At 38.0% G+C, this 22,683-nt stretch overlaps 1 protein-coding gene across 5 annotated transcripts in view; it reads left to right on the plus strand.

Moving 5' to 3' along the window:
- The window catches only part of LOC149164329 (transcription factor TGA2.2-like), a 171,793-nt gene that overhangs the window by 3,124 nt on the left and 145,986 nt on the right, over positions 1 to 22,683 (plus strand). For 2 of the 5 annotated variants that reach the window (XM_089432047.1, XM_089432049.1), the window contains 2 exons: positions 15,004 to 15,197; positions 15,312 to 15,386. The exons of 1 other annotated variant lie outside the window; for it this stretch is intronic. In XM_089432047.1, the coding sequence (XP_089288173.1) occupies positions 15,042 to 15,197; positions 15,312 to 15,386 (231 nt within the window). In that variant the 5' untranslated portion in view covers positions 15,004 to 15,041. The remainder of the gene's footprint in view (positions 1 to 15,003; positions 15,198 to 15,311; positions 15,387 to 22,683) is intronic. 2 more of the 5 variants (XM_089432048.1, XM_089432050.1) reach the window with 1 other exon arrangement.

The following is a 22,683-nucleotide window of genomic DNA, read 5'->3' on the forward strand; positions in this document are numbered from 1 at the left end:
AATTTGAAATGCACTCTGATTTGGACAGGAAAATATAGTAACATGGTATGAATGTCATGAGAGTGAAGGGAAAGTACAAGGGACAAATTTTTGCATGAGAGTCTATGGGAAGGTATGCTAATATAATCATGGTCCCATATACATGAATTTGAAATGCACTCTGATTTGGACAGGAAAATATAGTAACATGGTATGAATGTCATGAGAGTGAAGGGAAAGTACAAGGGACAAACTTTTGCATGAGAGTCTATGGGAAGGTATGCTAATATAATCATGGTCCCATATAACTGCACACTAGGGTTCTTTTCTGTAGGTTGTAGGATTCTCCCCTATTTACGCATTGAAAACAGAATTGACATGGAAATACTGAGCTAAATGACATGTCCAATTCGTAGCTGTAAAATAATCATTGGTGTCAACCCATTGAAATAGGAGCAACACTGGTATATACTATGTTATCAGTAGTGGAGAAGATGATCCAAGAACGTTGTTCAAAGTGTTTCAAAAGAATAGGCAAGTATTTGTCTATATGTGTTGGTACTGATGGTGCTTTTCATAGCAATGCTTAAACGAGTGTTGACCATGTTGGAGAACTGGGAAATGATTAACTGATGGTTGCTTGATGAACTGTGGGATAAGCATTTAAAAAAATTTGCACAGAGATCAGCAGGTGACATGGATTGGAACTCCATTCTTTTTTTCTTTCATAAGTATATGGTGCAATTGACAGCGAGACAAGTGGCTGAAGACAGCTGGAAGCCTGATGGGAAGGGATTTAATCACCATATTGCTGTTAAGAACAGGTTGGGTACCTTCCAAACACTAAAGCAATTGGGGTTGGTAATATATCTTGATCAGCCATTTCTTTTCATGTAGATTTGTGGCAGACAACATTGCAGCTTTTTATGCAGTTGCATAATTGTCTGGGATGTTCAATAGTACCATAGTTTTCCTGTGTATACACTATATAACCCTTTTGGTTCTTCAAGACAGTCATTTCAGTTAGTTAATTTCATTGAAATCATCCAGCGATTATTTAGTCCTAGTCCATCATGGAGATTTATGCCCATTTCACTTACTGTTAGGGAGGCACAGTGGTTTTAACTTTTGGGTGCCAGGTAGAAATTCCAAAATTCCTGTTAGTTGCATCATGTTTGCAGAAAACAATCATGTTCACAAATGTATTTCTGTAATCTAACTTCAGTACTGAGTATAATCATTGCAAATGCATGCAAGTAGGAGTGATTTTATTCAACCAAGTCTAATATAAAGGTGTAACTGTTAGGTCCTGTAAATTGTGAGTGGAATAGATGTTGGTACTGTATACTCTTCTTTTTGATGACTGCATACTAAGAAATTCATATGGAGGTCTCTTTGTGCTTCTTGCCATGTTTGCAGTTGCCATATATTCTGAGACCTTCACTATGTGCAGGCTGTCAGATACCAGTAGTAAGCCCCATGGCCAGATTCAATAAAAAGATTAATGACAATTTTATAAAATATAGTATCTATTAATTTATGAGGGAAAGAAACATATATTCAGTATTTCAAGAATAAAGTAAAATATATATAGAAAGGTGCCTTTCCGGCACTTGCAGAGGCCTAAGTCCCTTATGCCACTTTATCTGTAATAAACGTGATTGGTAGTGAACATCCCTCACCCTCTTCAGTTATATTGAGCACACTCTCCTGTAATAATAGAGCTTCCATCAGCTTTCTTTTTCAGTTTTCTGAATGTGTACTGGAAACAAACATATAAAAATTGAGTTCTTACCTGTCTAGTTCTGTCCATGATTTGGGTAGCATTAGTGAGTTTTTCATCTTATATTTTCTGTTTTCCCACTCTATAACAAGCTTGGAGTCCCCTATTATCCCAAGACTGCTAAGACCTCTTCCCGAAGCAATTTTTAACAGTGGTTGTAGAGGATATGGTTCAGCCCTATCATTTTTTCCTTCTCCAACAGCTGATTTAAAAGACATAGTGAACCTCCCTCACCCTCTTCAGTTATATTGAGCACACCCTCCAGTAATAATAGAGCTTCCATCAGCTTTCTTTTTCAGTTTTCTGATTATGTACTGGAAACAAACATATACAAATTGAGTTCTTAACTGTCTAGTTCTGTCCATGATTTGGGTAGCATTAGTGAGTTTTTCATCTTATATTTTCTGTTTTCCCACTCTATAATAAGCTTGGAGTCCCCCATTATCCCAAGACTGCTAAGACCTCTTCCCGAAGCAATTTTTAACAGTGGTCGTAGAGCATATGGTTCAGCCCTATCATTTTTTCCTTCTCCAACAGCTGATTTAAAAGACATACAATGGTTTTTCGTTTGTTTGTTATAAGTATAAAATTCCTCCCTCTCCACAAACACCTGGAGTCCCTTGGTATGTTCCGTTGAAAATTATCAAGATCAGGAGATTTCAGAATTCTGTTAGTTATTTTTAGGTTTCCATGTTCCTGCATATCTAATTCCATCACTGAGCTGCATAGATGAATCTCCTTGCTTTGGAAGGTCTTTTCATTTCTCACAACCATAGGACCCATGCAACTGTGTAAGGCAAAGCCTTGTGCTCTGACACTTCTTTGTCCTTATGCCATCCTCCATAACAATCAGAAACTGTCTCCCCTTCCCATTTGTGAGTGTCTGAGCATCATATCAGGCTTCTTTTGTGTAAGGACAATGTATTAAATTTTAATAGATAATATATTTGTTACATTTTGATTTTTAAACATAGAATACACCTTCTGGGACCTTGCCATGTCCTCTTTAACAATTGTCTCAGGTCAATACTTTTCTAGATAATGCAAGCCATATAAATATCCTGGTTATTAAAAGACCTTTTAACTTCTAGAAAAACATCCACCACCATTTCTTTTCCTCCTCTTAATTCTCTTCTAGCCTGACCTCATAGCCTAGGTTCATTGTGCATCTTCTAGAAGCTTTGTTTTTAAACTGAATGATTCATCTTCCTCTTCATTAATTTTGATAGCAGTGTGTTTATGGCAGGAAATAAATTGTTGGCAATCTTTTGCTTTCCCTTCTTGAAGATTGAGCTGATTTCCATCCTTGATAGTTGATTCCATATGGAGCTAAATCTTCAAACTGCTGCATCTTCTACACTAAAATCTCAAGGTTAGAGGGTGCATTTTTTAAAATTTCAGATAGCATGAAATTGTCTGTACAACCTGTTGCCCCAAAATGTAGTATGTCTTGTAAGGTGTAACCTCCAAGGCAAAAACTAGAGTAAGGAACAGCAATGAGGTATGGCCCACTGTCACCAATGCCACTACTTCCTGTTCTTTGTGGACTTTCACCACTGGGAGCCTTCCCTTTAGATTGATCACCTAAGGATATTTAAAAACGAGGATCAAGGTGACAAGAGTGGCTTATAGAGGATAACTCTTCTTAAGGACAGGGCTCAACAAGCCATGAAAGGCAACTCACATCCTCTAATAAGGCCTATTTAGGGCACAATTGATCTAGGGCTTGAAAGATAGCAAGTCAAATGGATTAACTGAGAATCAAGAGGGCAATAAAAGGTTTCCCAAAAATGAATACTAGCTATCAAATGGACCAAGAAACCTTCAACAAGCCCCCAAGTTGAAGCCTAGGGTAAACTAGGGTGTCCTAGGGCAAAATCTACCTAGGGAAAGAAAATTCAGCCTTAAAATGTATAGATTGACCACTAAAGGAAGTTGATTTTGAGGCAATCAAGGCTCCTTTCAATATTGAATCCTTCCACAAGGCAAAATTCCAACTCTTGGTTAATTTGCACCCTAGTCCTAGCTAGCAGCTTGACCTCAAGAGGGCCAAAAATCAGAAAAAGGAGAGCAAAAGTGAGTTTAGGGTTAAGTTTGTGAGTGATCACCAAAATGACAAGGCTAGTGCCTAATCCTTGGGATGATGGAGTCTATGGCATTGAAAAATTGGCTAAATTTTGGTAAGGAGTAAGGGGATTTTGAAGCCCTAGCTCAAAGAGGGGATCAAGGTCACTTGGGAGAGCTAGCTTAAATATTCACTAAGGGGATTGTCGTTCACATTTCATACAAGTGATGATCATGAGATACAATGATCATATCCTCTATTTCTATGAGTATGACTACTAATTAGCCTAATAACACCCCTATAACAAGTTTGATGCCACAATGTATCTCGGTTACAAGCTAACCCATTAACTTTATGAAATATGCCCTAATTAGCCCACACATGTGAGCCGTAAACTCTCTAGTGCCGACGTTATCTAATGAAAGTGCTTCAAATAGCATGTCCAAGGTGATAAGTGTCCAAGGTGATGTAGAAGCGTGTCCTGTCCATGATTTGAGGGTTGGCCCTCACATCCACCTCATTGGCTTTTGTGGGGTCCCAAGGTTTAGCCGGGGCACCATAAAGTGGTCTCCATGTGTCTCCAACTGCTAAAAGTGGCCTCCTTTGCTATAACGTTAAGGGATTTTCAAGTGCAACAAGCCCTCCCTAGTCTCTCATGGTGAGAGCATCCTCATTTGGGCTTTGAATCAATTGCCATCCATCAATTGGTGACAAGGATGACCTGGGGGCATGCTGGGTCCAACTCTGTCATCTTGAAGAATCATCAAGTTTGGTACAAAGTCGTCCAATGTCTTGGGTGCAGAAGATGCTTTGAGACGTGTGTCATCTGATGCTGCTGCTAGGAGGCCCAAGAGTCTCAAATTTTCACAGACCCTAGATATGGTCTTATGATTGATCTTAGCACATAAACACTCTAGGAACCCTTAACTAGCAACTTATCACAAGAATATTCACCCAAATTAGTCTTCTTACCAGTCTATTAACAAGAAAACACTAGGGCTCCTGTACCAGGGATCATGGCCCTTCAAATCTCTGACATAAATTAGTATACACAATATACGAAATTTAGGGCTTGAGGTCTAATCCTTTAGACCTTCAATCTGCCCATCACAACAAAGACAAAATAACTTGACTTACTTGTTGTAGCAGTCCTTTACCTCCAACCCTTTTTGTCCTCTTTGCCCTTGATGTACCTGGCTGTCATGGCCTCCAAAATTACACAATGATCAACTCCTTTGGTCATTGCCCTCTTGCTGTGCACCTGGCAGGTGTCTCAAACCACTCCTTGTGTCCGGGCTTGTGTCTTAAGCCTTCAGAGTCCTTTCTACCCACGTAAGACTCTTCCTTCAACCCTCTGTACAATTGTTCATCTTAGCCAACCCGATCCTTCCTCTTCTTAGGCCACGACTGCCATCTTCCACAGCGTACTATTGTACCAGATCTCTGGTCCTAATTGTGGTATCCCTCTTGGTGTTGAAAAATGTAACTAGGTTCGATCTTCATAAAATGTATTTGTCAAAATAATTTTTATTATTGTTACAGTGACTTATTAAAGCATGGCTTTCATGCTTCGGTCATCATTTTATTAGTCAAATTCCCCATTGTGGACTCCTAGGATTAATAAAGAGTCATTAGAGTCATTGTATATTTTATGAGACCCTTCTTGGGCTTTTGAACAATGTAAAATTAATTACTTTTGAGTCAAAAATGAATTATGTAACCTCCACACCAAGTCGACCTTAAGAAGATCAAGGCGGCTTCAAGGAAGGCAATTCAACCTCATTGGAAGGCTATATATACAAGGCAATTCGACTTCATTTGGAGCATCTCACTCTCACACAGTTCGATATCTGAAGTTGGACGCTGGAAGTTGGGAAAAGTGCGAAGGTGAAGAAGGAGGTTGAAAGGAGTGCGAGTTTGGTCAAGAAGGAAGGGAAGGACAAAATCGAAGTTTTGGTATCTCTTGCTCTCTCTCATGTGGGCCAGTTTAGGAGATCGAAGTCTCCTTGTCAAGGTTAAAGCTGCTATTGATGCCGGAAGCTGCCAAGTTGAAGTTGTTAGAAGTGTTGTTGCTACTAGGTCGAAGGTTGGATCAAATAAGGAGAGGCTAGCTTGGTGCGGAGGAGGTCCGTGTCTAGAAGAGTCTCAAGAAGAAAAACTATTGAAGGAAAATATTTTTGATTGGGTTTGCCCCTAGATAGGGGTTTTGCCTTGACGGAGTGGCTACTTCTTGTGTCTTGTGTTTTTGTGATCTTCATCCACACATAGTTTGGTAATTACTTGATGAAAGATAATATAACAAATAAGTAAAAGAGGCCAACATAATTCACAAGTAATTATCAAAAAAGAGGAATCTAATCCTAATCCTACTAGCATTGATTTCTCAACACTAGGAACTTTTGCCAGCGATTGTAGGCTCCTTTTTCCCTTTGATGCCCGATTGAAGGCCTCGGCTTATGCACCAACATCTCTAATTAGGCTGTTCATGTCTCCGTAATTGAATAGACTTCACTGAAACATCTCAACAATCCACCTACACCAATATAGCAACCTCCACATTGTCTTGTTGGCCTTCTCTTAGTCCGAGGTACCTCGACTTCCTGTTTTAGATCTAAGGACCTTTTCATCCTCCTTTAGGGCTTTGACCCTCCCACAGAGGCTCTTGCATAATATTGAAGCGTTGAGACTAAAGGTCACGAGTTCGATACACACCCAAATCACGTTGGGGGGGAGATTGTTGGACATTGGATAAACCAACGCTCCCTGTGTGTTTCGTGACATGGACTAACCGCCTCTCGTGGATCCTTATCTCTGGCAATGTGATCGTTGACTAATACCTACGGGTTTTGGTCTAACGACAATCGTGATTCCTTGGTAGCAAAAAAGTTTACACTAACGCCTTTTAGATGACTAAAGCCCCTACATATGCAGTCACTTCACTTCTAATCAATCCTCCATTGACCAAGGAGCTATATATGCTTTGCAGTGATTACCTTTTTCAATAAACCTTAGTGTCACTCACCCAAAGACTTTTTGTAGCTTATCTTTGCCCGAACAGATGGATATTCTTTAAACCTCATCCTCCTACAACTTTTGGATTTGCAAGATTTTTTGTTTTAACCAAGGGTGTGTCTTCTTTTTCTCTTTTCCCTACCCATAGGATGTTGAGAAATCTATAGGGCAATAGTTATGATGATTTCTCTTTACTTGATAACTGCTTGTGATATCTTTTTACTTTTTCTTACTTGTTAGCTTCTCTTATTACTGTGTTTGTTCTTATTATCAAACAACTACCAAAACAAGAAGAACAATAGTACACAAGAACACAGGATATAGGCTGCAAGCCAGGGTCAAAATCTCTCCACATGAGAGGAAAACCCGTAAATCTCCTCTTCTTATAGATTCTTCAATTGACGAATTCCAGGACCTTTAGACCAAGACCAATACCCTTCCAAGACCAAGTCCAGCCTCCTTGATGATGTGCTTCTTTTTGTCCAAGTCAAACCCAGTCAAATCTCTTCTAGTAGCACTGTAGCACAACTTCAACCCCAACAACAAAATTTCGGCCTCTACTGCAGGTTTGAAATTTTCGGCCCTACTAGTAGCAACAACTTCCACACGTGTGAGATTATTTAGGGCTTCCAAGACTTCTTCAGACCTTCACTTGAATTTCTCCTTCTTCTAGGGCTTGAGGACGACCTAATTCAACCTTCTCCTTGCTCCTTTTCCAAGTTTGATCCTATAGCAGCAAAACCCTAACCTAGCAGCAAAATCCCTAGTCTTCTTTCTGCGCACGTGTGAAGAGAGAGAGAAAATAGCCCAAACACTTGATCCTTGTCCTTTTCCTTCTTCGCTAGCCTCTTTCTTCTTTTCCTTCGCTTGCTTGATGAGAGAATGAATTTTCTCTCTAGGAGGCCGAGTTCCCTCTTATATATAAGCTTCCAAGGTGGACGAAGATCCTCAAAATAGGGGGACTTTTTAGCTGGCAGACTGACTTGGCCTTGAAGGGTATTTTGAACTTTTAAATGCAAAAATAATCCTTTTTACAAGTTACAATGTGCCTGATGGGGTCTTCAATATATGGCAATGACTCTTTTGACTTCTTGACCTAGGACAAACCCTAGAAGCACTTCATGGGTGCTTGACCTCTAAAATAAAAGACCTTGAGCATGAAATCCATGCTCCAAAAATAATAATAATAATTTTCTTTCATTTTACAATATACAAGAATCAAAAGTACATTTCATATTTATAAAGACCGAACCTAGTTACACATTTTCAACATAGGAAGCTAAAGTACCTTTTCCTAATTTCTTCCAATATTTGTTTCAGAGTGTAAGCTAAAGAATGTCAATAAACAGGGATCCACATTGTTGCTGCAAAATCTAGTAGGTCCGGTGAAAGGCCTCATCGGGCAAGGGGCCAAACCTTATGGCAACGAGGAGCAAGGGTTGCCGCTATCACCTCAACAACATTCCTTTTGCTCTTTAGTGGGATTTCAACTAGAAAGGAGGCTTCCTTATATCACCTATAAAGTATTCCAATTCTAGGGCTCAAGATAATATATTCTTGAAAGTATAAGGACAGATAGAGGGCTTGGCAAGGCCATAGATGACCAAGGTATTCAAAGCTTAGGGTTCCAGCTCTCTTAGGTTAGACCAATAACAAAGCTACTATAAGTTAAGATTTGAATGATCCTCAATATTAGGGCATGCATTGACATATAACAACCTAAGAAAAACCTCACAAATGATCTTGTTTTAGAATGTAAGCTAAAGAATGTCAATAAACAGGGATCCGCATTGTTGCTGCAAAATCTAGTAGGTCCGGTGAAAGGCCTCATCGGGCAAGGGGCCAAACCTTATGGCAACGAGGAGCAAGGGTTGCCACTATCACCTCAACAACCTTCCTTGTGCTCTTTAGTGGGATTTCAACTAGAAGGGAGGCTTCCCTATATCACCTATAAAGTATTCCAATTCTAGGGCTCAAGATGATATATTCTTGAAAGTATAAGGACAGATAGAGGGCTTGGCAAGGCCACAGATGACCAAGGTATTCAAAGCTTAGGGTTCCAGCTCTCTTAGGTTAGACCAATAACAAAGCTACTATAAGTTAAGATTTGAATGATCCTCAATATTAGGGCATGCATTGACATATAACAGCCTGAGAAAAACCTCACAAATGATCTTCATTAAGAAAAGATTAAGGGTTTCCAATAGACAATAGGGCGGAACTCAAGAAAATAGGTTAAGAGCTATTAGATGTGTATAAACAACAATAAGATAAGGTGACATCAGCCCTTCTAGGGCATGCAAGACAACATACAATGGTAGGTTTTGATTTTAGAGGGTTTATATACACAAACCTTCAATTTAGAGCTACTTTTGAGCAATAAAATAACATATTTACACACAATTCTGCTCCTAAAGCCTAATGATTGCCCAAATCGTCTAGGAGAGAGTTTTATTTAATTTTGAGGTGATCAACACACTCTTAGACAAATGCCTTAACCTACAAGGTGTAGTGGAGTCTTAATGGAGGCTTCACTATATCACCTATAAGATATTCCAATTCTAGGGCTCAAGGTGATTTATTTTTGAAAGTATAAGGACATATAGAGGGCTTGACAAGGCCAAAGATGACCAAGGTATTCAAGGCTAGGGTTCCAGCTCTCTTAGGTTTGACCAATAACAAAGCTGCTATAAGTTAAGGTTTGAATGATGCTCAATATTAGGGCATGCATTGACATATAGCAGCCTAAGAAAAACCTCACAAATGATCTTCAATAAGGAAAGATTAAGGGTTTCTAATAGACAATAGGGCCGAACTCAAGCAAATAGGTTAAGGGCTATTAGATTTTTATACATAACAATAAAATAAGGTGACATATCAGCCCTTCTAGGGCATGCAAGACAACATACAATGCTAGGTTTTGAGTTTAGAAGGTTTATATAGATTAACCTTCAATTTAGAGCGGCTTTTGAGCAATAAAATAACATCTTTACACACAATTCTGATCCTAAAGCCTAACGATTGCCCTACTCGTCTAGGAGAGAGTGTTTAGAGAATTTTTATTTAATTTTGAGGTGACCAACGCACTCTTAGACGAACGCCTTAACCTGCAAGGGCTAATGGAGTCTTAATGGAGCGTAAGGGGGGATGCTCTAGGGCATCCACTTTTAAAACCCTAGTTATTATTCTTGCGAGTGGAGAAATTAATTATAAGTTTTGCACATAAATTTTTCCCTTATAGGGTATGAAGAAAGCAATTTTACATGCAATTATGAAGCTAAATTTCATCAATGATAACCGTTTAGACATGGAACAAGAGAAACCCTGCATGAAAGCATGCAAAATATCAATAGTGTTTTGAAGACCCATGCCGAGAGAGTTGGCTAAATATGGCAGAGTGCTTGTATGGAGTTGAGAAGGTAGGATCAAGATGGTCAGAGGATTGAGATAACATTTGGAGATCCAAGTGAGAAACTTGGAGTGAAGGTCAAGCAAAGACCATGAGGGCCAAGATGGCCTGTAATTTGGAGTCAGAGGGATCCAGGCTTCAGATGGAGTGAGCATGCTCAATGGGGAGTTAGTTTTCAGAGGGAATTAGCAGCTTAGAGAAGACAACCTTCAGGTTCAGGAAGTCATGGTCCAAGATGGCCATGCAGGGTGCTCAGGAAGGGGAGGCTTCTAGGAGCAGGGTGCTTTGAAGAAGGGTCGTTGTCATACAATGAGAATTGCTTCTATGTCATATGGAGCTGTTGTGGTAGCAGATCAAGGGTGAAAATGTGTTCCAAATTTGAAGGCAGAGTCACTTCCAGGTGATGTTGTGAGAATACATCTCTCGCTAAGAGGGAGTGTTGATGTTTTATGTAGCATCAAGAGTATTCTCACGTGTGGGGTAAGTGGGGTAAGTGATTGTGCTTTGCACCCATGGACCCATGGTATTTTGATGACCCATTAGAAAAGTATAAGTACAATGGTGAGTGATTCATTCTCGTGGTCGACAAGAGAGCATCTTGTGGAGGAGGAGGCCAAGTAGGCCTTAGACTTGTGGAGGGACGAGAAGTCGTGGCAGGTTGGCAAGAGAGGATCTTGTGGAGGAGAAGGGCGAGTAGGCCTCAGATTTCTGGAGGATTGAGAAGATCTGTGGCAGGATGGCAAGAGAGCATTTTGTGGAGAACGCTGAGTAGGCCTTAGACCTATGGAGGGCTTGTGCCAGGTTGACAAAAGAGCAACTTGTGGAGGAGAAGGTTGAGTAGGCCTTAGACCTACGGAGGGCCTGTGCCAAGTTGACAAAAGAGCAGCTTGTGGAGGAGAAGGTTGAGTAGGCCTTAGACCTATGAAGGGCCAAGAGGGCCTATGGCAGGTTGGCAAGAGAGCATCTTGTGGAGGAGAAGGTAGAGCAGGCCTCAGATCTGTGGAGGGCCGAGAGGGTTTGTGGTAGATTTGAAAGAGGGCAAAGAGATGTGCAGGGGCACAAGATATTGAGAGACATTCTCTCAAGTAAACAAGAGATCTACATGAGTAATATTGCAGATTTGTTGCGAGTGAGATACTCAATTGTGCTGGGTCTGAGGAAAAGAGCACAGAGCAACAAAGGAGATCTAGATCTGCCATATTGAGGATGGATCTAGGGCTTGATCTGCTGGATCAGATCCAGGGTAATTGTTGTATATGTAATTTCCTCGAGGGCCATTATCCCATTAAGGAAGCCCAAATAGGTTCTGAGGAGAATTTAATGAAGAACTAATGAGTGGGCAAAACTTGTGTGTAATGTGTTCACTGTGTACATCTGATTGCTGGTTTTATAAGTTTTGCCATGCTAAATTTATTTATGGTTATACACATCAGTGTGTTCCAGTTCATTAGCTGTGTAAAGCTAATAGGAAGCTGTTACCAGATTTGGTGTGTGTGTGTGCACTGAGTCTTGTGGAGGAGAAGGTAGAGCAGGCCTCAAATCTGTGGAGGGTCGAGAGGGCTTGTGGCAGGTTGGCAAGAGAGCATAGAGATGTGCAGGGGCATAAGAGATTGGGAGAGATTCTCTCAAGTAAGCAAGAGATCTACCTGAGTAATATTGCAAATTTTCTGTGAGTGAGATAGTTGTGCTGGGTCTGAGAAAAATAGCACAGAGCAACAAAGGATATCCAGATCGAGGATGGATCTAGGGCTTGATTCGCTGGATCAGATCCAGGGTAGTTGTTGTATATGTAATTTCCTGGAGGGCCATTATCCCATTAAGGAAGACTGAGTAGGTTCTGAGAATAATATAATGAAGAACTGTTGATTGGGCAAAAATTGTGTGTAATGTATTTACTGTGCACATCTGATTGCTGGTTTTATAAGTTTCGCTGTGCTAAATTTGTTTATGGTTATAAACATCAGTGTGTTACAGTTCATTAGCTGTGTAAAGCTAATAGGAAACTGTTACCGGATTTGGTGTGTGTGCGTGTGTGTGCACTGAGTCTAGTGCCCACAAAAGTTAACAACTAGAAGTTATCTTGAAATACTTCTCATACGTTCACACCTAACCTGTGCAAGAAGCTCCTGCTCATGCTATATTTTTCTACATTTTTGTAAAGATACCTCCCTTCTTTTGAACAATAGCTTAATTTGTTCCTTGGTCTTAGTAAGTTCCTTTCGAGGCATTGGTGCTATTTTCTTTGCACAATTTGCTACTACCTTTTTCTCTTTATTCAGAATCTCCACAAATTGATACATAGTTGTCTCAAATTCCACCCAAAGCTGAATATGACCAGATTCTCAAAGCCTTCTTCTTCTACCTAAATATGGTTAAATTTGAAAGGCCCTGGAGGTTCTCTTCTTTTTCTATTTGTAGAAATATATGGAGGTGATCTGAGGATCCTCCTTCCCCTACCCATGATTTCAATCTTCCCACTTCTTTCAAAAATTTTCTGCTACCAAAAACCTATCCAATCCTTTGGAAACCCTGTTCTTATCATTTCTAAAATTTCTACATGGTGGAACAAAAGTGGCAGGTTCCACATCGTCGAGTTCTAATTCTTCAAACATTTGAGAGAAGTAATATGCTAGACGATCATGTCTAGAATGCCCCTTCCCATACTTCTCTTTTCTTCACTACCAAGTTTAAATCTCCCTATAGAATAGCACTGTCATTTATTGGCCATGCCCTGTACTAAAAGGTTGTCCTAGAAAGCTGTTCCATATTGGTCGTAGAGGTTGATGAAGGAGAAGTCTTTCCTCAATTTCTTAAACCCTAATTCAGTCAAGGGACTGACAATTATAGGTGACTAGTTAACGAGTTTCAAAGAGTTGATTCTACCCTGCGCTATACCTGTCGACCATTCTTTTAAATATAGAGGACACAAGTCCAATCTTTTAAAGAAGTTAGAATTGCAACTGTTTAGCCCCCTCAAACCTTGTCTCCTAAATCTGTATTACATCTGGCTTGTTATTGGCAAATAATATTTTGAGGGCTAGCTTCTTGTGTGCATGCCTACCCCTCTCATGTTTAGGGAAGTACTATAATCAATTCACCTTATCTAAGGCACACCTTGGTCCAAGGGCTCCCTTGATGGTCATTTGTTTTCCTTAACCTTCTAGTTTGGCCTTCTTTTTTGCTAATGACAAGTAATATTTCTTACCAATTGCAGAGGCTGTCCTGGATCTAAGGACAGACCTCCCTCTATCCCTGAATCCTTTTTCTAAATGATATCCTTCCTAGGACTTAGTTTATAACTTGCCAAGTTTCTTCCTTTTACGCAAGTTTTGTTTCTTCCACCTCTCGGGACAAACGACTCACTAAGAATGAAACCATAGAGCCCTAGATCCCGAGGACTTATTTAGCTTGGTTGATCCCTCGAGTACTTCTAATACAAAAGGGACTTGAGGGCTTCAATTTATTCTATGGAGCCCAAGTCCCTAGCTAAAGGAGAAATTGGAATTGGGGAGTCCTTTGAAAGGCTGTCATTTTACATATCCAACTTTGAAAATGACAGAGTGCAAGGATAGGGTATTACTAGGCATACCTTTTCCCTAAATCACACTTGGGTTATCATTCTTAGGGCCTGTTACTGTGCTCAATAGCTTTATGGCCTCAGTCTTGCTTGCTAATGTATTCTCTTTGCCTTTATTCTTATGATCATCATTTGTTCCCACATTTCCTATTAGATTGTTCTATTCAGAGGTATATTCCATAATTAAGGTTTCCAAGTTGCCTTTGGCTTCACCTATTATGACTTTGTTCTTCGAGTCTTTTGTATGCTCTACTGGTGTCCTTTCATTTTTCCTCGAGATCATGCTTCAATGCTCTGAAACTCCTTCTGCTCCTTGATGTTTTGGAAGGTTCCCACCTCCCCCTCTAGCAACAAAACTGGACACCCCTTCTTAAAGCTGTAGGAAGTGGTGTTATCCCTGATAGCTGATCCCTCTACCTCTGATTCTTTATGTACTGTATCTCCCTGACATCATCAGAGATTTTATACCATAACCTTTCACCCGGTTCAAAGTAAATGATTGGCACCTCACCTCCTCCTTCGGATACTCCACCAAACATTTAGAGTCTCCTAGGACCTAAGTCATTAGATAGATTTAGACACTGCCCTTTGCCTTTGTTTATGTGCTCACTGTAGGCCCTAGCTCCTTTCCATGTCTTGACTAACTTGTAAATTGAGTTGAAGATGGACTTTAGGAGTACCTCCTTCCCTTCTTCAGAGTAGTCCACCAACAGTTTCTCCATTTCAGCGTTCTTCCTCCTCTCATAAAATCATTATCCATCACAGGAGACAAAACTTTCCCTATCTTTCACTCTCCAAATGAATCCTTGAAGATCCCTGAATATAATAAACTTATGTACACCTGTGACCTAGTAACAATTGAAGTCTGCAACTCAGACTGTAGCTATCTGAGGTTTAGTGCCCACAACAAGAAGAATCCCCCTGGTCAGCTTAAAGAGGCATAAGCCTCAATCATGGCCTGCTCTGAACGTATTGTATCTTCATTATTTCCCATTAACTATCGAAAGTGGCTAGAAACCATAGAAGATATCAAACTCACCAAACAACACCACACTAATTATATCCAAGGAAGTGAGTGAAAGTTATCTTGATTTTGGGATTTGGTGTTCTTGCTTCACATTTGTATTTTTATTTTGATTTTTGATTTTTGACATTTTGTATATTCCCCTTTTTTGCAGTACAGTTATCTTAGGTTAGCCTGCTATTTGAAACGAGCATGGATCCTCAGTCAACTCAATACATCTCTTCAAGAAGGACAGGAGGTGCTTTTGATTCTTCATCAACTCGTCAACTTGACATGTGGGCAGATTCATTTAAGGCTGATAATAGTCCACGAACTGGAACATCTTCAAACATGGAGGGTGATGCAAAGGTTGATAAGGCATGTGATTGATTTCATTGTCCACTAATGTTTTTCATAAAAATGACTAGGACTGTCATCCTGCTATGGATCTGAGTTTATATTTATACCAATCATCTGTTTCAGTCAGAAGATGCCAACCGTGGAACAGTAGTAGTGTCAAGAAGTTCTGACCAAGAAGCAAACAAACCTAGTGATAAGGTATGGGGTTCCCATTTTAGCGTACATAGATGTCTAGTTATTTTCCATGGAATTTTTTTTGGACAATGGTTTTATCTCTTGCTTCAGAGATTAGTAGTGCTATTTTTCATCCTTTTACTAACTGCATTTGCTTATTGTCATTTCTATTTAATTTCTGATACAATTCTTGGCTGAAAGATGTTTTCCCATTACCTCTTTACTAAAGACGTTTCGATTATGGGTTAAAAAGCTTAATTGTTTTTGAATCTGGCTAAGTTTTGCAATCATCTGTGCAAGTGTACAATTTGTTTTCTAGTCTTGGTTGCGCACAATGTCTTTTAATGATGATGATTACTGCTCCCTAAGACTGGTCTACCAGAGAAATAAACGGAATCAGACTAAATATTCTTCAGATTACCATTTCTATATTTGAACAGAGTGGAAATGAAAGTAACCAAGATCATAATGGTTCAGGTTTTCTATAATTTTTGCTTTTCTGCAGCTATTGTGAGAGTGCATAAGAGCACTATTTATTTATTTTTTAATATCTGGCAGGTTAATTAGCCATTAGCCACTAAAGGAAACAGTTCTTTGCGATTTTTTCCATGATTCTTTCTCTAGAAAAGTACACAGTCTAAAGTAGCAATTAGAGCAATTGTTTTTGGAAATATTTTGCACTTTAGTAACAAAGACTCGATTATACCACTGCAGAAAACTCAAAACAAACCATTGAATAACAGGAGCCCTAATGAAAGGGTTCATAACTTGCCTACAGTGTGATAAAGCACTAATCATAGTCAGTATGGTAGGATATGCAAAGATCTAGGTGGCTGTTACAGTGAAAAACTTTAATACAATATTGTTTTTTTTTTTTTTTGTATTTTCAAGTTGGGCCATCACAAAGCATGGTGTTGCTGTATGACGGACTTGGAGGGGAATAGCCAAACTTTTTGGTGTTTCAGCATGTCTATGAATTATGTGATTATTCAGTCTAGACTTAAGAATTTCTCTAGTAATTTGAAATTGGTTATTGAAGGTACGGTAAATATTCTAATCCCCTCATAAAAGTCCTAAGTGCTAGGTCCTAGGTGATTTTTCCAAAGGCTAAGTTCGAGGATTCATTTAAAAATAAAAAAAATAAAAAAAAAAAAAAATAAAAAAATAAAAAAATAAAAAATAATAAAAATAATAATAAAACTTAAAAAAAAATTAAATAAAATAAAAACTTAAAAAATAATAAAATAATAATATTTTGAGTAAATAAATGCAGAATTTCAATTTTTAATGCATTAAAAATTCGACGGATGAGATTAAGAGATATCTTGATCCTCATCGACGGTCGAGATCATTTTGACGTGGATCACTCGAACTAGCTGTTGGGAATTTTTCCTTTAAATAGGGTGCTAGGGGTCATTTGAGATCAGATTGGATCTGTGAGTCTTGTGCTGAAGAAGCTCTCTTGTAAACCTTTTCTGGTGCTAATAAAGAAAGACTTTGGGGTTGAAATCTTGCTAGTGTTACTCTCTTGAAGTGCTGTGAGCTATTTTATTTTCTGCATATTTTAATTTTCAGCCATTAGTAACAGCTCATTGTAGAGTATTGTTGAACATAGGTATCTTGTTCACTTGCTAGGGTTTGAATGGTATTAGGATTTCTGAAATAATGGCAAGTATCCCCATTGCATCTGAGATCTAGTACTGTTTTTCTCTCTTTATTGATGGTTGAAGTGAGCTGTGCAGGAAACCCTTTTTGAAGGAGATCAGTGAGCGTTTGGGGAAGTTCTCGGCTGAACCAACCAACTCCCGCAAGCATTCTCTTGTAGAGCCCAGCCAGTTTTGATCCTGGGTTTATCATTTAAGTTTGTTTTTTCTGAATTGCATGAGAGATTTCTGAAGTTTTTCACAGTAAATCTGGAATTTTGATAATATTACCGTAGATTATTGACAAATCTGGCTGCTAAAGAGCCTTAGATCTGCAAATTCATAGCTGGTTTGTAGGGTTTCATTTTTAATCCTTGCATACATTTTTTGGGTTTTATTTTTCCATTTGCAGGTTGCAGGTTTGAGATAAAATCTTGTGGGAAAATTAGTTTTTGCAGGGTCTCTGTTTTGGCTGTTCAAGGGTTTTAAATTCTGTTACTTTCAGATCTGGAAATCTTTTGAGAGGGTTTCATCTACGAAAACTGAAGATAAGTGGATCAAATAATTTTATCAGAGTCCCTGGAAAGTATTTTATTGTTGGTTGCCTGGTGGGATTGCAAAGAAAACCCGCACCTCTTCAAGTCGTTTTTCCCTCAGCTGTCCAAACAAGTTACTCACTGCTCGCTGTCCATTTCATTCTGCTCCTCAGCAACCTGTCCACGTTGCAATTTTATCTTAACGCAACTTGTTCATCTGCTCCTTTACCACGCTGTTGCAGCGTCCCCCAGCTTTCTCGAGCTCCAAACTTGCATTTCAAGCAAAACAAATAAAAAAAAAGGGGAACGCTACCATAGTTTCCCTACGCCTTCATCCCTCTTTCCCACGCTGTTACCTCTTGCTGAACGCTGCCCACGCATCCATAAACCAGCTCATCATTGCACCTTCTAAATCCACAGCGGTTTAGCTATTCGCCATCGTTCAGCTATCCTCAAACCCGCAGATCAGTTGACTGTCAGCTTCCAAGCTTCTGCAGCTTTCTTTGCGTGGCTGCTCTTTTCGAATACTATCGTCACCAATCGTTCTTCAAATCTGCGCAGCAAAAGACAAGAAAAAAACGAAAAGTCGAAATTTGTTTTGCGTGGTTGGTATGATCGGTTTCTGATCTTAGCGTATCGTATTTTTTTTTAAAATCGATTTTTCAGGCTTAGCGTAGGTCTTTTGTCTTAAGGCTAAAGTTTTAGTTCAGAGATCTGAAATTTCGTTTCATTTTTTTTTTTAGGTTTTGACTTTAGATTTTAGTTTTAACTTTAAACATTGGATATAAATGATGTTAGTTTAGTTTTGAATTTAGATTTAATTCCGTTTAAAGTTAGATTTTAATAGTTAAAAATAAAAAGTAAAAATCTAGAAAAAGTTAAAAAATAAAAAGAAATTAAATTTGGATTTTCATTTTCATTTTATTTTATTTTGTTTGTTTTGATTTTTATTTAAAAGAAAAATAAAAGTAAAAAATCTCATAAAAAATATAAAAAGGTTTAATCTTTAGTTTAGGTTTAGTTATATATATATATATATATATATATTTTTTTTTTAAATTTAGGTTTCATAAAATTTTTGTTTTCATTAAAAAAAAAAAATTATTAAAAAAATGCCATAAAAGGTTTTTTTTTAGATTTAAGTTTTAGACTTTATATTGTTTTATAGATTAGGTGTTAGATTAGAGTTAAGATTTAGGATTTAGATTTAATTTTTATTTTTGTTATAGTTTAGTTAAGTTTCATTTTATTTTATTAAAAAAAAAGTTAGTTTAGATTTAGATTAGATTTTAATAATTTCAAGTTTTGCTTTAGTTTTAGTTTAGTTTTTAATTTTAAGTTTTGTTTTAAAAAATATGAAAAATTCGTAAAAATTATAAAACTTTAAAAAAGCATATAGAAATTGTTTTCTTATAGTTTAGATTTTGATTTAATTTAGTATCATTTAGATTTTTTTTAGTTTTAAAATTTTATTTTATCTGAAAAATATAAAAATATTTTGGGAATTTTTTTGCCAATTTCAGTCTTGGCTCGGGAATTTCTTAGGTTTCATTTTTTCTGCTGAGGCTAAAATTTTGATGTGAGAATTACTGTTTAAACATGGTTTAATGTTCATTTGAAGATTAACTACATGAATGTGATCTCTGGTTAGCTTTTTACATGGTTGAAGCACTTTATCTTTCGAAATTTTAATTGCTGGAGTATCATTAAGTCATTAAGCATTTATTGATTATCTTGCATGTGGTTAAAGTTAATCTCTGTTGTTTGATGGTAAAACGATTGTTAATGAGTTCATATCTCTGGAGCATTTGATAAATAATCGTTTAATCATTTATTTTATAAGGCACTGGTCTTTTAACTTAACAAAATCAATTTAGTGCCTGTTTTTTCGTGTCTCCCATCCCAACTGGTCCACAGTTGGTCTTCATCATCTCATAGGGTCTACCCCCCTTAGCCGCGGGAGACAGGCTTAAACGGAGAGATCGGGGATCAGGGTGACAGCCCCCGGTCTAAGCGTTGTCGTGACAATCTGTGCGACAACAATCCCTTTTTGTGATAAGGGAAAGGACTAATGCCATGGATGTTGGAAAAGGTAACTATGTTTGGTCTTCAATAATGTTCTTGAGTCATTATGTAATGTACTTGTCAAAAGAATAAAGAAAATAATTTTATTATTATTATTGTGACTTATTAAAGCATGGGTTTCATGCTTGGGTCACCATGTTTTAGGTCAAAGTCCCCATTGAGGACTTCTAGGATTTATTCTGAGTATATAGAATTATTGTACATTTAAAGAGACCCTTCTTGGGCTTTTGAATCATGTAAAAATGTTAAGTATTGAGTCAAATATGAATTATGTAACCTCCACACCATGTCGGCCTAAGGGAAGATCAAGTTGGCATAAGACCTTATTCAACGCCACAAGAAGCCTATAAAAGGAAGGACATCAAATTCATTTGGAGCATCACTTCTCATCAAGTTCGAATTCTCTTTATTGGGCAAAAGTGCGGAAATATTGTTGTTGGGCAGGAGTGCGAAGTAGGTGGCTGGGAAAGTCTATTGCCGGGAAGCCGAAGTGAATGCGAGTTTGGGTGAGTCTAAGGAGACAAAGAAAAATGAAATTTTGGTGGTGGTCTCTCTTTATTTCATGCTCTAGATTGGGAGAACGAAATCTTCCAAGTTGGATTGTTGCGGGAAGCTATTAGTTGCTGCAAGTTGTTGCATAGTCAAAGTTGCTGGGAAAAGGCCAATATTCTGGAGGCCGACTTGGTGTGGAGGGAAGGTCTGGTCTTGGTCTAGGGTGAAGAGTCTCAAAGAATACCATTGAAAGGAAGAATTACTTTGACTAGGTTTTCCCCCTGAGGGGGGTTTTGCCTTGGTATGTGCCTACATCTTGTGTCCATTGTTTTATGTGTTGTTGCTTTTGGTAATTGCTTGATGAACAAAAGAAAGAAGATATAAAGAATCATAATAATAATAAACATCACAAATAATTATCAAGATCAAGAAAATCTTTACTGCCTTTTTGATTTTCCAACATGGTATCAAGAGCTTTGGTGGAGGAAGAAGAAAAAGGCAGATTCGTTCATAGGCACTATCTCAAGGAAGGAATCTACTATACTCAAGGAAGATGTGTAACTCAATCAAGGGTGAGAACAATCTTGAACGAGTATTAAACTTCAGATCCTGGAAGAAGAGGATTGACCTAATCCTCGAGAACAAGGTGCTGGATTTGGTAAAAGGAAATGTAAAGAAGCCTACAGAAGAAGCCAGTAATGCTGACAAAGCGAAATTTAGGGATTTAGAATTGTTGGCTATGACTCTAATGGTAGAAGGGATAAAAGACAATCTTGTCCCATTCATAGGTAACATCGATCATGCTCAAGAGATGTATGAAGCCTTGTCGAAGCTGTTCACTTTTAAGAACATTGGTCAAGTAGCAAGTTTGAAGAATGAGCTGAGGAATATGAAGATGACTAAAGAAGATACTGTGGCAACCTTCTTTGTGAAGATAACTAGACTTAGGGATGATCTCTTGGCCATCAATGAGATTGTTCCAGACAAAGAATTGGTGATCACTGCTATATTAGGATTGCCACCCTCTTGGAGTGCATTTGCTTCAGGTCTCAATAGTTGGAAGGTATCCCCCACGTTTGAAGAATTATGGACCGCATGTTGTGAAGAAGAATTAAGGATATCAATGGTTGCCAATCCTGAAGGAGTATCAAATGCTTATGTTGCTCATCATAAAGGAAAGAGATCGAAGGGACCGAGGAAGAAAGTTGACATGTCTAAGATAGAATGCTATCAATGTCATAAAAAGGGTCACTACAAAAATGACTGTCTCGAGAATCTAAGGAATAAGAAGAGAGGAAGAGATGAAGCCAACTTTGCTGATGAAGGAGACTCAAAGAAAGTCAAGCTTGAAGAATCTGACATTAGGGACTTACACTATTAGGTCATTTGCTTTACATAACTTGTTTTATATGTTTTAGAATTTATAGGTTTTAACATATTTTGGAAAAGACATTTCTTTCTTTAAGTTTGTAGGTTTCTCTCAAGCTTTGGAGGGAACTCCCAACAACGTCCAAAGATAAGTATTTCATTTCTTTTCAGTTTTGGATTCATGTACTCATTTAGTTTTGATTATGTGAAATACTAATCACTTCTCTCCCTCTATTGTCTTGACTAGGGAAAAAATATGAAAGGAGGATCTCTCAAGACAAGGTTAGTCAAGAAATAAAGGTATGTTTTGAATTCATTGATTGAAAGTATTATTCATTTGATGATACATTACTAACTTTGCTATGACTAATTGTATTGAATCTTAGTGATTTTTGTTTGGGTGATTCATCTCTTGATAAATCTAGCCACCCCACTCATATTCTTGAATGACTATGTAGAACCCAAGATAGGTTTTGGAAAACCCTAATCGAAGGGTATGCTAATATGAATATCTGAAATCCTAAGTTGATTAGGGATATTGTGAAATGCTAGTTGAAGTTTTTACTGATAATGTCATGTTTGGGATTTTGGTATGATCGAGAAATCCTAATTTGTTAGGATGGAATGATAAGGTCTAAAATCACAAAACCTTTGAAGTTTTGGTAATATAGGGTTTGCTATGTCTCTACATTGGAACCCTAGCTCATTGGGGTTTGGTGGAATATGTGTGCAAGACCCTTATATTATATTAGAAATGTTTTCCTTGGTATGTGTGTGTTTGTTTGAGCAAACCCTGGTATAATCAAAATGATTGCGTGTCTAACTCTTATTTGATTTTGTTGAGAAGTTGGGTTTGACTAACACATGATATGATATATATTTGCATGATGATAAAATCTAGGCATATATATGGATATGTCCTTTTGGTTGAAGTCGTAGGTTGGTCTAGGTCAAATGTATTTATGTTATTGGACATATGATATGCTTACAAATGTTTATGATTTCTTAGATATGTGTTGACCTAGTCATTTATGGTCATGAGTGTTAGGATTCAATGGAAGCCCTTGCCTGAGATTCTAGGATTTTAATGTTTGGAAATCTAGGGTGTTATAGCTAAACCCTAGTGAAGTTAAAATTGTCTAGTGTGTGTATAACGTAACAATCTGAGATCTATGTATTTGATGATTGTTGAGATTG

This window comes from Pinus tabuliformis, chromosome 5_1, assembly GCF_031772625.1.
Source record: "Pinus tabuliformis cultivar Carrire ecotype Pingquan chromosome 5_1, CPIR1, whole genome shotgun sequence".
Taxonomy (NCBI): domain Eukaryota; kingdom Viridiplantae; phylum Streptophyta; class Pinopsida; order Pinales; family Pinaceae; genus Pinus; species Pinus tabuliformis.